General features: G+C 39.6%; 1 protein-coding gene across 1 annotated transcript in view; it reads right to left on the bottom strand.

The window, feature by feature from the left end:
* LOC117507546 (integrin alpha-5-like) overlaps positions 1 to 19,158 on the bottom strand; it is a 215,658-nt gene that overhangs the window by 80,158 nt on the left and 116,342 nt on the right. The window contains exon 19 of the mRNA XM_034167411.1: positions 4,886 to 4,953. Within this exon, the coding sequence (XP_034023302.1) occupies positions 4,886 to 4,953 (68 nt within the window). The remainder of the gene's footprint in view (positions 1 to 4,885; positions 4,954 to 19,158) is intronic.

The raw sequence follows: 19,158 nt of genomic DNA, 5'->3' as shown, positions 1-19,158 counted from the left end.
TTACACACCTGTGTACAGGGTAAACACCTGGTGCTGTTTTTTATGTTATTTATTTATTTTCTGTGTTTAATTCTACTTTATTGTACAACTTTGTTTTTAAAGTTTGTGAATAAAGAAATACACACTGAATGGCTAAGCAGAAATGTACATAAAGGTGCAGTAATACCTACATACCGATTGCAAATCACAAATGTTTATGCTTAAAACCACATTGGACAGTAATACAACTACTATGACTACCGTATTTTCCGGACTATAGAGCGCACCTCAGTATAAGCCGCACCCACAAAGTTTAAAAAAAAAATGGAAATGTACATATATAAGCCGCACCGGGCTAAAAGCCGCTGATATCTACTGAACTGATTACGTAGTTTAACTGAACATAACTGAACTGATTACGTAGTTTAACTGAACATAACTGAACTGATTACTGTCCAAACGGTGATTGTAGCATAAAAGTGCTGATCAAACAGAACAGAAAAATGACTGATTGGTTTATTCATCGTCCTCCTCCACACTGAAACCATTGAAGTCATCTTCTTCAGTGTCGGAGTTGAACAGCCTCAGAAGAGCTTCGTCACATACCTTTTCTGTGTCGATATCAGTGTTGCTCTCCGTGTCACTGTCATCCCAGGGTGAAGCTGGCTCTGAAGCTGTGGTGCCGTCTTCACACGCAGTCCAGCCTTTCGGAACCCATTGGTGATGGTAGATTCCTTCACGCTGCTCCATGCTGTTAGGATCCACTGACAGACATCAGAAAATGATGCCCTTCGCATGCGGCCAGTTTTTGTGAAGGATTTATCGCCACAAGTCATCCAAGCCTCCCATTCACCACGGAGTGCTGCTTTAAACGCTCGATTCACACTGATGTCCAGGGGTTGCAAAAACTTTGTTGTACCTCCAGGAATCACAGCAGGAATCGAGTTGGTTCTCTTGATGACTGCTTTCACTGAATCTGTGATGTGGGCCCCTCATACTGTCCAAAACAAGCAGCGCTTTTTTCCGGTGAAAAAATCCTCCTGGGCGCTTTCCGTAGCACTCCGTTAACCAGTCCTTCATTAGACTTTCTAGCATCCATCCTTTCTGGTTGACTTTAACCACAATGTCCTTCGGGAGTTGGTCTTTCGGCAGAGTTTTGCGCTTAAAAATTACCATCGGGGGAAGCTTCTTTCCAGATGCGGTGCAGCCCAGGACACAGGTGAAATGTGTCCTCTCGTGTCCAGTGGTTTTCACCATAATGGATGATGCACCTGTCTTGTTTACAGTCCTGGTCAGAGGCAGATCAAATGTCAATGGCACTTCATCCATATTTATAATGTTGTCTGGTCCTATGGCGTTCTCCGCGATCTTTGCTTCAACAAACTGTCGGAAATTTGCAACTTTTTCCTGGTAGTCCGGGGGGAGTTGCTGACAGAGAGCTGTCCACGCCCTGATGGACAGGCTCTTTCTTCTCATGAATCTGAAACACCAGGACGGTCCTCCGTTAAAATCATCAATATTCATTTCGCGGGCGATTGATTTGGCTTTCAGCCGGATTTGCACAGTGGATACACCTCGGCCACCTGCTCTCTGAGTGTTAACCCAGTCCTCAAGAACATTTTCAAGTTCAGGCCACCTGCTTTTATGTTCTCTGAAAGCCTTTCTAGTCTTTTGGCATTGAATGAGTTCTTCCCGCTGCCGTCTCCAGCGCCGAACCATAGATTCATTCACGCCAAGCTTACGTGCAGCAGCTCTATTTCCTTCCTTTACTGCCAGATCGATGGCCTTCAACTTAAATGCGGCATCATATGAACTTCTTCGTGTGGTTTCCATGATGAGGGAGTGTGGGTTTGAAAAAAAAACCTTTGTCGTGCCTGCTGCTTGCATGTGCTAAATGAAAATTAGTGCTTTCTTCTTTGATTTCCAACTTTGACTTCCCACCTCTCGTTTTTTTTAACTTTCTGCTAAAGTGCCCCCTGGCGGGTGAAGAAAAAAACACAGAAAAGTCGCACCTCAATATAAGCCGCATGTTTCAAAGTGTGGGAAAAAAGTAGCGGCTTATAGTCCGGAAAATACGGTACTAGTCCAATAACAATCATATGCTGTTTCAACCACTGCAATGTAAAAATGTCAGCACTGCAAAAATGAAGAAGGAATGTTTTTGTTGTCCTGCTGTGGTACTCCCCCCACCCCAGGGCCTTGGCAGTGGAGCTGATTGGGTACACCTGTGGCTCTTGGAACACCTGCTACTAATCATTCTGTCAGCATATAACCCCGGTCTCTCCACTTCACCCTCATCAGAATCTACAGTTCTGTTCTGCAGTAAGTTGGCCTCCTTGTTGATAACCTGTCCTCTAGTTTTGCTACCCAGTTACTCCTGCCTTGCTTCCCAAAGTTACTGTTTCTCTCTTTTTTTGCCTGCAGCTCCCTGCTGCCATGCAGCTCCGCTGCTTTCTGCCTGGCCCTGGCTCCCCCACCCCTGGCTGACTCTTCCAGAACCGGTGTCTCCTCCTCCTGCGCCTCCACGACCGCCTGTGCCCTATCAGTCCACCATCAATTAAATACACTCCTTTTGTACTCCATTTTTACCAGAGTCCAACTCTTTGATCTCCAAACGTGACAGTTTCAGTATTATGACGGGAAAGAATATTAAGCAAACAATAACATTCAGAATGTCCCAAAAGTACGTTACCAGATTATCGTGAATACATAGTGAATATTGCAATATATTATCACAATATGTTTATATATTGATATAAAAAAACACTGGATGCCAATGACAGTCGTACCATTAAACGAATAATGTTTAAGTCGCACTGCAGTGTGACATCAGATGAAATCAATATTCCTTCCAAGAGATCCCAGGGCTCAGCCCAGATGTTTAGAGTGTGATGGTGTGACAATGGGGGGGGGGGGGGGGGGGGGGGGGGTGAACCAGCTTTTAATTAAGAAAGGACTAAAAACATATATTTTTAGAAAAGCTTACAACTAACTTTATTAATTGATGTGTATATTTTATGATATTCTTACTGTTATTTTTTTTTTTGTCTCTGTAGCACTTTGAGATTTGGAATCAAATGTAAAGTACAATATAAATAAAAATTATTATTATTATTATTATTATTATTATCATTATTATCATTATTATTATTATCTTAGGGCCTGGTCCCACTGGTGTTTAGGAGGATTTGCATATGGATTGTGCAAAAAAAAATTGGCTCATATTCGCTTAACATCTGCAATATGCGTGAAACATGCTTGTATGAGTCGGCCGACACCCACACACATCCGCAATTATCCGCAGAGGCACGTTCCTCCATTGCCAGCATTTTTGAGCTGCACAAAATTTTGGCTGCGGATGACATCCGCCTTACATACTCAATACATACACAAACATACTCAATCTATGCGCTGTATATTCGCCGTCATCTGCTGATATCCGCAACTGACAGGGATTTGCGGCTTGGCAGCGGATTGGGACAGTGTGTAAAATTGATATTTTGCGTGTCCATCATGTCCATATCACGAACTAAAATAAGTTGTAGTGACTGCATACAGATTGGCCATGAATAAAGCATTTTTATTACGTCTGCTTTGCATCTGATTTGCGGCAGATGCAAATCAGATGCAAATCAGATGTGCTGTGTTCACAGCTGGACGCCGTTCTTTGTTCTGCCAGCTGCCAAGCGCTCTGCGCTGGATGCTGCGTATTAATGGCGGATTAATCATTTTATTCTGTATTCGTGAACAACTAACAAGCTGCAGAAAGCATTTTGAGCCGTCTAAAAAGGTAATTATTTGACTTGTTTACATTGTCAAGGCTTGATAAAACAGTTGCGTGTTTTTTTCCTTCTTGCCTGCAGCTGTCACAGTATTTATTACTATGTTTATAACAGATTTACCTTCTTGTTATAATCGTTCAGACAAGCTGCGCTCTGATGCGATCTGCTGACGTCACCACTCGCCCTGTTCACTGCTTCTTTACTCCAATCAACTTGTCCAAGTCCAGCACTTGCTCCAGAGGCTGTATTGTTGGTGTGAATAGTGATGCCGACGGCCCGAGTGCGCTTCTTTTATGACCGCAATGCAGATGCCGTTCACGTGCAACACGTGCGCGATGCATTCATAATACACCTGTAATACTGCCATGATAATTGCAATGCATCGGATCTGTTTCCTCACTACATGCGTTATACAACCGTGATTGTTCATCATATATTCGTGATACATTATTAATATATCCGTAATTCATACTGGGACATTTTTGTTGCAGACGACAACGAATGCCCGTACTTTATGTACTCAGTTCATGCGCAATTAATCCTCTCCCCAGTGGGACAGGACCCTTAGACACTGAATGATAGTGAAACCCTGCTGCAAATCTTGGCATCATGTAGCTACAACGCAAAAATAATTAAAACCTTCTACATCTCAACTCATTTTCACACAAAACAGTGCTGAGGAGAAAAGATGTACGGACCAGCGCTCGTTTTTACCGATCAAGCTGAATTCTTCTCAGCTGACTATCTCATGGTTTTAAGAAGACATGTTGGTCAATTTATTAATCAGTGATTCTTATCCTATTCATGAAAACAACACAAACACCCATAAACTGTGATTGTGTCCAGCTGATGAATGTGTGTGCTTCTTCCACACACACACACACACACACACACACACACACACACACACACACACACACACACACACACACACACACACACACACACACACACACACACACACACACACACACACACACACATCAATGCACGTCTGATCTATTGTTCTCAATGGATCATAACCATTAAAAACCCCTCATCATGAGATGTCTCAGACTAAATAGAGGGAGCAATTAGGACATTTTACAGAATCAATCAAAGACACAAAGACTGGTTCTTCTCACCCATAAACAGCGAGCTTGAGGTCAGGGACACATATGTTGTCTTCGCCACAATCCAGCTGAATCTGGGCCTGAGAAACAAGACACACATAAATGTAGGGAGGACAAAGACATGATGGATGAAAGACAGAGGGAGAATCAGTGACGAGAGACCAATATGAGAGAGAGAGAGTCTTCTGGAAAAGTGGTCTTTGAAATCTTATTTCTTCATTATATATCCACATGTCTAAGGTCCACAGACTTGTGATAACTTTACAATGCTGCTTGTCTATAACAATTTGCTTTCTGTACAGATATTTCAATTGCTTATTTATTTTATTGTAGTTTTATTTATTTTCTTTCTAATTTACTTTTATTATATTTGTTGACTCTTATGTGTGTATAATAGCTTACAGCGAAATAAATCCTCACTTCAACAATTTTCTCAACCTCCTTTCATTTATATTTCACTGCATGAAACATTGTTTTGTTCAATAACAAATAGTCTAATTATACAAAACTATTTATTTTAAATATTGTACTTACAATTTTGGTATTCTGATGATTATGACCATGATTGTAATTTTTGCTGTTTTTAGATGTCTATCTTCAATTAACAGGGAACTGAAATTTGATTTTCAGCAACAATAAAGCAAGAATGCGTGGGAAAGAAGACCAGAAGAATACGTTTAGCAGAATGAAGGGATGAAGAAAACCATCTAATCCAGTGCTTAAATAAAAAAACAAAACAAAACAAAACAAAAAAAAACATGATCAAACAGGGCAAACGTCACATTTTCCAGTCTACAAGGCTTGATCTTCTGTTTAGTCTTTTGGTAAGCAATGACTTGCTAAAACCCACAGTAAAAGATGTGAGTTGACTTGTATGTTCCTCTGTGTCCCTTGAGAATTTTCTCTTCAATCTATTTGATTTTATATTCCACAACATTCCCATTTCCTCTTATGCAGCTCGGAACATATGGGCATTGATGCCATGCGCACGAGCCTCCAACATGTGGCAAACATTAGGTTCCTTAAGAATCCAGAAGAACACTGACAGTCTGGCAATGGTTAAAAATTCCTGCTTCAACTCTGGTGCTCAGTCTGAAGAAGACATACTGCGCCTCATACAAGAACCACTCAAACTAACGGATTCATTTGTAAATGTTGTGTAGGAGTGATTTAAGAGAACCTGCCCCCACCGGGTCATCCACTGAGGAAGGAAAGCAGTCTGAAAATATGGAACAAACTAGTTACTAAAGCATTGTTTTTCATTACTAATGTAAGTTCTTTGAGTTTCTCCCTTTTTCGTTGGGGTCGCAAGAGCATAGCCAATAATTTGTTATTAATTTTTGCATTCAATTCAGTTTCATGGTTATGTTGTGCGCTATTATGCACCCCTGTAAACACTGCAGACCTCCCATATGAGGCTTTCTCACTATTTTGTCTGTTCAGTACAAGAAATAGACTGCAGCAGACAGCAGATCTGAGCCCATGTCCTCAAAGCAACTCAAAGTCCTCTTAAAGAACTCCTAACTTAGCTTAAAATTTCCTGACAAGGAATCTTAGCCTAAGAGTGATCCAGCAGGAATCTGAGAGCAAGTCTGAGCAAGGAGGGGACAGAAACATCTATCTTTGTGAGGAGGTGGGGTTGAACCCGTTGCAAGGTATGATGCAGTCTTCTAAGAGCTGTGATTGGTTGTCATGAAAAGGGGAGGAGAAACAAAAAAACAAATGCGTGCTTCGCTCCCAGTTATGAATGGACAGTGAAATCAACGATCATTTAGCCTGACCTGCATTAAGATGCTTGAGGATAACTTAATGATTTGATGATGAAACTCAGCAAGATCAAATGAATGGTTACACAGCTTGAAAATGTTTGAACATATGTCAATCACATGCCAAATGTCTATATATTAAAAGCGTGTATGAGTTTACAATCCCAATTCCAATGAAGTTGGGACATTGTGTAAAATAATAATATAATGGTTTGCAAATCCTCTTCAACCTATATTCAGCTGAATACACCACAAAGACAATATATTTAATGTTCAAACTGATAAACTTTACTGTTTTTGTGCAAATATTTGCTCATTTTGAAATGGATGCCTGCAACACATTTCAAAAAAAGATGGGACAGCAGCCATTCACAAGCAAAGACGGGGCGAGGATCACCACTTTGTGAACAACTGCGTGAAAAAATAGTCCAACAGTTTAAGAACAATGTTCAATTGAAAGGAATTTAGGGATTCCATCATCTACAGTCCATAATATACACAGAAAATTCAAAGAATCTGAAGAACTTTCTAGACATAAGCGGCAAAGCCAAAAACCAACACTGAATGCCTATGAGCTTCGATCCCTCAGGGGGTACTGCATTAAAAACCGACATTATTGTGTAAAGGATCTTACCGTGTGGGCTCAGTAACACTTCAGAAAACCATTGTCAGTTAACACAGTTTGTCGCTACATCTACGAGGTCTGTTAGAAAAGTATCAGACCTTATTTTTTTTTTCAAAACCCTGATGGATTTGAATCATGTGTGCTTGCATGAGCCAACCTTGAACCTTTGTGTGCATGCGTGATTTTTTTCCACGCCTGTCGGTTGCATCATTCGCCTGTGAGCAGGCTTTGTGTGAGCACTGGTCCTCCCCCCTCGTTGGATTTTCATTGCAAGGAAAGGATCAAATTTTTCCAGAAACTGTGAGAGACAGCCAGGTGGAAACCATTGGGAAGATTCAGACGGCTTTCGGTGACGAGCCTATGGGCATCACGCAGATTAAGGAGTGTTACAACCAGTTTAAAGATGGCGCACAATGGCTGAGGCCATCAACAGGCTGAAACGACCAGATCATTTCCAAAGTGAACGCTGTGTTGATCCGGGACGTCGTCTGACTACCAGAGAAATTGCAGAAGAGGTGGACATCAGTACTTTTTCGGCACATTCCACTGTGAAAGAAGATTTTGTAATGAAAGACATGCGGAGGGTTCGCGCGTCGGGATGGAGCCACTAATGGCGCAGAACAAAAAGCACCTCCGTGTTGGAAGTCTCACAGGACATGTTGTGACATGTCCAGCTCTTACACAATTTCTTGGATACTCACTCGACTGAAAAGCCACCGAAAGCCGTCTGAATCTTCCAAATGGTTTCCACCTGGCTGTCTCTCACAGTTTCTGGAAAAATTTGATTCAGCGCTGCTCCAATCATTCAGACATTTTCCTTGCAATGAAAATCAGACGAGGGGGGAGGACCAGTGCTCACTCAAAGCCTGCTCACAGATGAATGACGCAACCGACAGGCGTGAAAAAAATCACGCATGCGCACAAAGGTTCAAGGTTGGATCATGCAAGCACACGTGATTCAAATCCATCAGGTTTTTGAAAAAAAAAAATAAGGTCTGATACTTTTCTAACAGACCTCGTACAAGTGCAAGTTAAAACTCTACCATGCAAAGTGAAATCCATACATCAACAACATCCATAAACGCCACTACCGTCTCTGGGTCCGATCTCATTTGAAATAGACAGACACAAAGTGGAAAAGTGTGCTGTGGTCTGATAAGTCCACATTTCAAATTGTTTTTGGAAATCATGGACGACATGTCCTCCAGACAAAAAAGACCATCCAGATTGTTACCAGCGCAAAGTTCAAAAGCCAGCATCTGTGATTGTATGGGGGTGTGTTAGTGCCCATGGCATGGGCAACTTACACATCTGTGATGGCACCATCAATTCTGAAAGGTATATCCAGGTTTTGGAGCAACACATGCTGCCATCCAAGCAACGTCTTTTTCAGGGACGTCCCTGCTTATTTCAGCAAGACAATGCCAAGCCACATTCTGTACGTGTTACAACAGCGTGGCTTCATAGTAAAAGAGTGCAGGTACTAGACTGGCCTGCCTGAAGTCCAGACCTGTCGCCCACTGAAAATGTGTGGCACATTATGAAGTGCAAAATATGACAACAGAAACCCCGGACTGTTGAACAACTGAAGTCGTACATCAAGCAAGAAGGAAGGAAGGAAGGAAAGGTGATGAAGGAAGGAAGAAGGAAAGGTGATATAACACAGTGGTAAACAAACCACTGTCCCAGCTTTTTTGAAAGGTGTTGCAGGCATCCATTTCAAAATGAGCAAATATTTGCACAAAAACAGTAAAGTTTATCAGTTTGAACATTAAATATCTTGTCTTTGTGGTGTATTCAATTGAATATACGGTAGGTTGAAGAGGATTTACAAATCATTGTATTCTGTTTTTATTTATATTTTACACAACGTTTCAACTTCATTAGAATTGGGGTTGTAAAAGAAATAAATAAGAATAATGAAAATTAATGGTTGTAACACTTTAAAGTCTTGAAGAAGTGTTATAGACATGGTATTAGTCAACAAAGTCATAAATAACATTTCAAAACCTCTGACCTATATCTGTAATTTGTCATTCCAAACTGTTCCGAAAAAAATGAAAATTGCAAAAGTTATACCACTTTACAAAAATAACAATAAACATATTTTTACCAATTATAGACCAATTTCTTTACTTCCACAATTTTCAAAAATCTTAGAAAAATTGTTTGACTCTCATTTGGAAAAATTAATAGAAAAAATATCAGTTAATAAATGAACGTCAATATGGCTTTAGAAAGAAAAGAACCACTTCAATGGCTATTATTGAGGCAATAGAAGAAATCACTAATGCACTGAACAGAAAAAGATATACTGCTGGAATATTCATTGATCTTAAAAAAGCCTTTGATACAATTAACCATTCAATTTTAATCAATAAATTAGAGAATTATGGTATCAGAGGAGTAGCAGGAAATTGGATAAAAGTTATCTTACAGATAGGGTCCAATATGTGAAAATCTTGGCGTTGCTTGTGGTGTCCCCCAGGGAGCAGTGTTGGGTCCCAACTTGTTTAATATGTACATTAATGACATTTTTAATGCATCCAGATCACTGAAACTAATATTATTTGCTGATGATACAAATATATTCTATAGTAGTGACAATTATAATGAACTTATAAATACTGTAAATGACGAACTAAGCAAAATAAAAAAATGGATGGACAGTAACAAATTATCACTAAATTTAAATAAAACAAAAGCAATGATATTTGGTAATTATAAGATTAAATGTAATTTACAAATAAGCATAGACGGTGTCCAAATCGAAAATTTAGCTGAAAACAAATTTTTAGGAGTAATAATAGACAGTAAATTAACATGGAAAGCCCACATCAGACACATAAAAACGAAAATTTCAAAAACCTCTCTATTATGAATAAGGTAAAACAATTTCTTAATCATAACACAATCAGTACATTATATTGCTCCTTAGTTCTCCCATACTTAACATATTGTGTTGAAGTGTGGGGTAACAATTATCAATGTTCAATACAACCATTATTTATATTACAAAAACGAGCAATAAGGATCATACATAAAGCTGGATTTTTAGAACACAGCAATAATCTTTTTATGCAATCAAAATTACTTAAATTTCATGACCTTGTAAAATATTATACATTACAGATTCTATTCAAGGTATTTAATAAGTCACTGCCAAGTAACAAAGTAATCAAGTAATCAAAGAGTGTGCTCACAATCTTAGAGGTTTTGCTAAATTCACATTATTTAAAGTTAGAACCACCTGGATTTTTTTTTGTGTGTCTGTATGTGGAGCTACGTTATGGAATGGTTTGGATGTCAAACTCAAGCAATGCCAAAATATTCATGAATTCAAGTCACATTATAAACAGAGGGTCTGGGATCGGTACAGAATGAATGAGACTCAACAATAAAAGCCATTTTACATTCATGGCTCATGGCTCTGTATCACAATTGTTGATTTGTGCATTATACGAGGTATCTTATAAAACTAACCAGCAGTTTTATAAAAAAAAAACTATATGGATTTGATTGACATGCGATTACACCAATCATGCTTGAACCCTCGTGCGCATGCGTGAGTTTTTTCACACGTGTCGGTGACGTCATTTCCCTGTGGGCAGGCCTTGAGTGAGATGTGGTCCCGCCCTCTCGGCTGAATTCCTTTGTTTCACACGCTGCTTGAGACGGCGCTCGTTGCTTTATCAAACTTTTTTCTGGACCTGTGAGGAATATCCGAGTGGACACTATTCGAGAAATTCAGCTGGTTTTCGGTGAAAAGTTTAACGGCTGATGAGAGATTATGGGGTGTTTCTGTCGGTGTAAGGACTTCCCACGGAGCGGGACGTTGTGCAGCGCTTCCAGGCGCCGTCGTCGGCCTGTTTCAAGCTGAAATCATCCTAATTTAAGGCTCTGTTGACCCACGACGTCGTGAGAGAACAGAGAAGATTCAGAAGAAGCCGGCATGAGGAGTTTATGCGGACATTCCACTGTTTAAGGATATTTTGTAATGAAAGATGTGCGCGCAAATTCGCCGAGTCGTTTCCGTGACGACTCGGTGAATCTGTGTGCGCCGCGACAGGAAAAACACCTCCGTGTTGAAAACCATTTGTAAAATTCACGCGGCTTTTGATGGCTTTCAACAAGTGAGTAACTGAGAAATTGTTTAACAGCTTGGACATGTTCCAACTTGTCTGTTAAGGTTTCCAACGGAGGTGTTTTTCCTGTTGCGACCCCCCGTGGTCGGGTCCGGCCCGACATGCGACTCTGCCCGCACGTTCTTTCATTACAAAATGTCCGTTAACAATGGAATGTCCGAATAAACTCCTCATGCCGACTTCTTCTGAAAGTTCTCTGTTCTCTGACGACTTACTGGGTCAACAGAGCCTGAAATGTGGAAGTTTTCAAATCGAAACGGCGAGACGCTGCCGCCTCGAAGCGCAGATCGCCGTCAGGCGCCGTGGGCCGTCCTTACGGCGACACTACCAGATCAAAATCTCTCATCAGCCGTTAAAATTTTTACCGAAAACCAGCTGAATTTATCGAATGGTGTCCACTCAGTTGTGCCTTAGAGTTTTGAAAAAATTTTGATCAAACAAAATAGCAGTCTCTGAGCCATTCCTAAACAATGAAAAAAACGATGAGAAGGTGGGTGACTCCTCACTCAAAGACTGCCCACAGGCGAATGACGTAACCGACAGGCGTGAAAAAACTCTCGCATGCCCACGAGGGTTCAAGCATGTCTGATGTAATCACACGTGATTCAAATCCATATGGTTTTTGAAAAAAATAATAAGGTCGGATACTTTTCTAATAGACCTCGTATGTTTGTTCCCTTCATATGTTTGGTTCTTTACCGTAATTGGTATTGTTGCTCTCTTACCATTGTTGGTATGTGTTTTATATGTTTGTTTTCTTTCCCGTAACTGGTATTGTTGATATCTTACCATTGTTGGTATGTGTTTTATATGTTTGTTTTCTTTCCCGTAACTGGTATTGTTGATATCTTACCATTGTTGGTATGTGCATCATTACTTGTTTATCATATTGGTATTGTTTTCTTGCCACTGTTGGTATCTATTGTGGGAAATTACAAGTATTTAAACGTATTATTTTCTTAATTTTTTATTAAAATCTAATTGACGGGAAGCAGCTATGTACTTTATGTTAAATTTGAATAAAGGGGTGGGATTAAATAAGTTTTCTTCTTCCCACTCGTTTTTGAGCGGAAATAATGACCTGAGTTAATAGTAAATTTAATTTATTGTTTAATTTATTGTTAAATTGTTTTTCAGTTTTTCTGTTTTTTGTTTTTCTGCATTTCTTATCCTCTGCTCAAATAAAATAGATGATGATGATGATGAAGAAGTTGAATCTCAGTCTCTGCTAACAGCTAGCATAGCCTTCTGACCATCTGATCATCACACTTTGGAATCAGAATGATTCAAAAGGCCTACAAAGTGAAATAAAAACATGTTATTAAAAAAAAAAATACCTGCAGGATAATTGTAATGATTATTTATTCCATCCCCTGGGGTACAGCATATATTGTAAATTATTAAGCTAATTTTAGAATGCTAAAAGCTGCAGGTTCCTGAAAAAACACACAGCTCCAACAAGAAAATCCAATTCAGCAATTGTACAAGACATCTGTGTATTACAACAACATTCATAGCTTGATACCATCTTAGAATATTCATCCATTCATCCGTTTTCTAAACCTGCTTATATGAGTTAAGGGTCACTGGGCGAGAGGCGGGAAACACTGTGGACGGGCCGCCACACTATCACAGGGCACGTTGGTGTTGTTTTGTCCCAAAAATAGGACTTGTGGGAACAGAGACATTAGTTTCAATCTGAGACCCCTCACAGTATTTGAGCAGCGGCCTGTTTCTGTGGAAATTCCACAAGTATGAATGTGAGCACTGTTACTTTCCCATCAAGACAAATAAAAACGCTCCAGAAAGATACATTATCCCATTAGCCTGACTGATTGTGGAACACAGTGCTGCTGGGCTCACTGCCGAGTGCAAGAACCTCTGCTGCTGTGATTGTGGAGGACACGCTGCCAGTATTCTCATCACTAAATTGAAAATTGAATAGTGGAACATAAGAATGATTATGACAAGGGAGACCAATAACCAATAACAGATGACCTAGTATTGTTCTTAAGAGTTTGGGGTTGAAAATCTGAGCATATATACAAGCACGTGGACATGCTCACACACTAACATGGCCTTATATCATTCATATAAACGTGTACATTTTCAGGGCCTGGTTCTCGCCTGAGCCAGACCACTGGCAACAACTGCTAACAAACCACAGCCAGATGTCAAAGCTCCGCCCACTCAAACCCGTCCGTCCTCCCTCTGTGTTTTTGCACAGACTTCCTAAAACCCTCCAACTCTTCATACAGAACACAATAAAAGTACCAGTGGAAGCCACTGCGTACCCAGGTTTACCCTTACCCTCTCACCAGTGGTGGACACAGATAACCAAAAAATTAACTTCGATAACAGATAATCAGATAACTGAAAAGTTATCTTTGATAAAGATAAAACAATAAACCACCCAAAAATGTATCAGAAGTTACAGATAACCAATAAATTCCCATATTGCCTCTTGTACATTTGGAACTACTAACAAGCTGAATTTGAGTTTTAACATCACAATCGCTTCTGGTAGCATCAAAAGCGACAACAAACCCAAACAATGAGCCCGCACTTCTGTCTTTGAACATCTTGCCCCTGCTAGAAGCTCTTATTTACTACATGGCTTCAAGCACAGCTGCAAGCAGCCACAAAGCCCAGCTCCCTACCCAATCACAACACTCCAGTCAGGCGGAGGTCTTGGAAAATGAAGCCATGCTGACTTGTGGTTTGGTGTATAAATAAAATGAATACTGATAGAATAACTCCATTAATGGCAATTCTGTCATTTGTACAAAGTTAAAATATAACATATATCTTTTAATGTTGAATAATGCACTAATTCTGAAGTTTTGTAAAACAAACACAGACAGAAAGCAAAGGATTCTGGGTAAAATGTGCTTCTTCTGCTAAACACTGATTGGTTGAGTCATTCATTATGTAAAAAAACACATTAATGTGACGTGTGTCCTGTGCTGGTGTTTACAGATAAATATGCTTTTGTAAAATATTAAATTTTTTATTTGTAAAAACAGGCATTTTTACGGAGCCCTGGAAGTATCATCGCAAAATGTTTTGCATGTGGAGAGAATGTGCGCTCATTTTATGATGCTGTGCACACGTTTTATGATGTCGTGCGCACGTTTTATTATATTGTGCACACGTTTTATTATATTGTAAAACGTGCACTCAATATTGTCTTGACACATAAATGTTGGCTATTCGCCCTATTGACGTTTCAAATCCCGCAAAATCTCGACACGGTCACCGCGCTGTGAGATCTCAGTAACATTGAGAACTGCATTGAGACACTCTGATCACGCTGCACTTTAACCGCTGCACACGGACATCATTAACATCGCAACATAAAACTATTTTTATATTGTGCCTAAAACTCTCATGAATATATTCTCTGGGTTTATAGACGTTGTTATTGTGTTTATTTTATGCAAACATGCGAGAATCACAGGCTGTCTCTCCATTATTTTCAATGGGAGCTGCTGTGAGCTACGCTCACTTCCTCATCATGTCGTTCTGGGGGAAAGTGAAGTTTGCTCTTTAACGTCTTGATTATTGTTCTTTACAACACTGTTTGTCCTCTTTGTTCCAGACTAATATATATAATATGTCTGAAATTTGGTTTGCATTTATTAAATTCCACGCAGATTAAACGTAACAGACACGGATTATTTGTTATAATTGTTTTAGCAAATTTTCAGAGTATCATGCAGCAGTCACTTCTTAATGTGATGAAAAGCATAAAAAATACATTTTTGTTCTATAATATTCATTTACAACTGTCATCGTGTTGATTCTCTATATTGTTTGACTGCAGCGACTCTCTGGCACACAAGGGATTATGGGATACGTCAATAGGGCGAATGAACACTACTGGCCAGTAGATGGCAGTAGAGACCTTGAAAATTTGCCAAAACAAAATTCCAGATAATCCGTGTCCGCTACATTTAAGATACGTGGAATTTAATAAACGCAGACACAATAACAATATCTATAAACCCACAGAATATATTTACAAGAGTTTTAGGCACTAGAGTTTAATGCTGTTGTCCGTAGAGCCTGATCAGAGTGTCTGAAATGCATTTCTCATGTCGTGAACGTACTGAGATTACCCTATCCTACCCATAATACACTGCTGGGCACAGCATATATCCACACTAAAACCTTAAAAATTAGCACATTACTTTAAAACTAAAACATATATCTGATATTTTCACTTTATAAAGCTTCAGACATGACATTAATTTAAACAACTTGTCAGAAATTAATTTGTTTAAAAGTTGAACCATAAGTTAAAAATGTATGCCTCTGGATGACTTGGGTGATATTGCCCGCATATCAGTATGGGGTTAAAAGAAATGAGTTTTTTTTTAAGGAACCAGTTCTCCTTTGTCTGCAGAGGATAGAGCTGCTTTCTTCTTAAAGGGTAGAACTACACATCAGTTATGAAACATTTAACAGGTAGGTGCTCAACTGATTTTAAGTTTGATAAATATTTGCAGCTGTTCAGCTTTATTTATCACATTATCGGTCTAAAAATTATCTGACAAAAATTTATCGTAAGATAGTTAGTCCAATAATGGTTTTTAAAGTTATCTAAAAAGATAATCTGATAATGAAAACATTATCTTCGATAATTATCGGAACTGTGCCCATCACTGCCACTCACCCATGTGGGGTTCGGCACCATAAAGGGACATTTACTGTGCGCATTATAAGGCAGGTTTTAACCTCCATCTTTGTTACAAACTGTGGGACATCTGATGTGATGTTGAGGTCTTTTTGTGGATTTTGGTGAGGCTCAAGTAAAAATCACATTTTATGCATATTGATATGTCTTCATATTGATATGTCCCCCTACCCAAAAATCCCCTATAACCAGTTTCAATGACAACCAGTGTCAAACCGAACAGTCCCCCCCCAAAATTGGTCCACCCCGCCTTCACTGTGCATGCGTCATCAGCCGCGGTTCATGGATTATCACCTCGTTTCTCTTTCAAACTGCACTCCAGTCATCATCTATCTCAGCGACAGATATCTGAAGCTTTTCTACAACAATCATTTCCACATAAATTCAGCATTATTTCATCATAAAAGACGGAAGAAGTAATCAGAGCGACGTGGCTACACGGGCTGCTAGCTGTTGTGTTCACTGGCTTCCATCATTTCAAAGTGTCATGCAATATCTCCTCATTTCTGCTTAAAACTGACTTTAGAATGATTTAAGAGGTTTTAAGACCCGTACCAATTCACTTACAAGGCCAAAAGATCAACAGAGGATGCCGTGACCACTGCACTCCACACCACGCTGACCCACCTGGAGCAACAGGGCAACCATGCCCGTTTTCTCTTCATTGATTATAGTTCAGCATTCAACACCATCTTCCCCCATGGCCTCGTGACGAAACTACTGAACCTCGGTCTACCTCATTCCACATGTCGTTGGATTAAGGACTTTCTGTCAGATTGCTCACAGAAAGTCAAGACTGACCCTCGCGTATCCACAGCTCTCACACTCAGCACTGGTTCCCCCCCTGGCTGTGTACTGAGCCCGCTGCTTTTCATCCTCTACACCTCTGACTGGATAAAACCGCACATCGTACAACGTAGGTCCACCATGAGCCAAGAGAGGCTCACAGGACTGGTACTTCACGTCAGTTGAGCATGATGTTCTCTGGTATTGGGACATGGAAAACATTGTGGTTATCTTAACTGAAGCTAAGGCTCACAAACAGCAGTTTTAGATATTTTGTGCATGATGGCCTTAAAGGTTAATCTTATGTGTGTATGTGTGTTCTTTTATTTATGTTGGATTTTTAAATTACTGTGCAACTTGCACCATTTATAGGTTGTTTGTGAAAAATTTGATTTTTTTTGCATAGAATGGGAGTGTTTTGTTTTCAGTGTTAACATTTAAATATTACTTTTGTTAATAACTTATATTGAAATAACTTTTATTTATTTTTTATGTTTATCAGGGACAATACAAAAAAGGTAAAATGTGATGTATAAAAGATAAAAGTCTAGCTTCAGCTAATTTGCAATCTTTGACCAAAAAAACAAACAAAAAAACACAAAACAAACAAATAAAAAAACAACACAATGATACAAACACAGTGAACAATAAAATGAATAATTAACATGAATAAATCAGCACAGTTGCAATTGTATATTAAAACTTGAAACACAAGCTAAATTGAACATTAAACACTAGTAAAATTGTAACGCAATGAAAATGACTTGAAAGAAATTAATGTTCACATTTCTGCTGCTGCTTGAGCCAGTGTTTAACTTTCACATGAAGCGTCTTCAGTTCTGTTTGCAATTTAATTTCTAAAGGTAAAGAATTCCATAGGTGTGTGTATCTCGCAATGAAGAGGTATGATTGGCCAAATGTTGTCCTGAAACTTTCGGATTTGACAGTTTTGATTGGTTATGCTGGTTGTCATTGACCTACAGTTCACTTGTGTGTACAGTCCATTTTCACACTTAAATACAACTTTCAGAAAAGAGAATTTAAAGTATGTTTGATTTAGTTATTGTGCACATTTTCTGAAGTATTTTGGATTTTGTAGTTACGACACAATTTCCACTCTGTTTATATGTTGTTATTATGGGATGGTGGTGGGGGTTTTGCAAATGTTTAAATGCAGTGTTAAAGAAATATTTTATTGAAATAAAGTGTTATCTTAAATGGTGTGTCTGCTGTGGATCATATAGGATTTGGGCAGACGGGGTGGGGTGGGGAGGCGTAGGGGGGGACCTCCAATTCCTTTTTGCTTGGGGCCCCAAAATGCCTAGAAATGGCCCTGGATAGGCTCCAGCACCCCGTGACCCTTAATTGGAGTAAGCGGTTGAAGATGAGTGAGTGAGTGGCTGTCTTCTAACGAACTGTAAAATTATTCCTCATGCTGTTCGCTTCACTCTCTCTCCATCGCTAACTGGCCATGTGTTTATGTTAGATGACGGATGATGTGTGACCAAAGAAGTGGTGTGGTTTAGACGTAGTGAGACACAACACAGATACACTTTCCTTACATACTGGTGCTGGAAATTCAATGCGGGCTGCACCAAAAAAATAAGGTTAACTTATCAACACTGAACCATCACTCACACTTTCAACACATAGGCTTCTCAGCCTAACTGTTGTTGTTTTATTGTGTGAAAATAATAATACAGTTGCAATAAAAAAAACACTTATCATTGTGTATTGCATCTTTAATACAGCTTAAAAATACTTTCAGAGCCTGAAAGGCCCTAAAGTTCTATGCAGTGATAAGACAACATAACAAATAACACTGCTCTCATCCCAGTGGTAGGTCAGCAGACAGTAATACTCTAAACCGGGGTATAATTTGGGATGGTTAAAGGTATCAAATTCTTGATAATGCCCAATCCTACACAGTAAAATTGCTAGTGTTAAATTAATACTGATGGTGAACACATGGTCCCACTTTGGCCAGAGTAGGACCATATGTACACTGACGGTGTTAATTTAACACCGTCAGTGTTGTGTGGGCCGCCAGAAGAGGAGGTACTGCTGGCCCACCACCAAAGGGCGCCCTGCCTGAAGTGCGGGCTTCAGGCACGAGAGGGCGCTGCCGCCATGGACACAGCCGGGAGTGACAGCTGTTACTCATTACTTCCTGACAGCTGTCACTCATTCTTCATCATCTCACTCCATAAAACCCAGACGTCATCTCCACCTCATCGCCGAGATATCATACTTCATTGGAGGTA

This window comes from Thalassophryne amazonica, chromosome 3 (genome assembly GCF_902500255.1).
Source record: "Thalassophryne amazonica chromosome 3, fThaAma1.1, whole genome shotgun sequence".
Classification (NCBI taxonomy): domain Eukaryota; kingdom Metazoa; phylum Chordata; class Actinopteri; order Batrachoidiformes; family Batrachoididae; genus Thalassophryne; species Thalassophryne amazonica.
The sequence above is the reverse complement of the archived record's forward strand: the minus strand, read 5'-3'. Positions and strand labels throughout refer to the sequence as shown.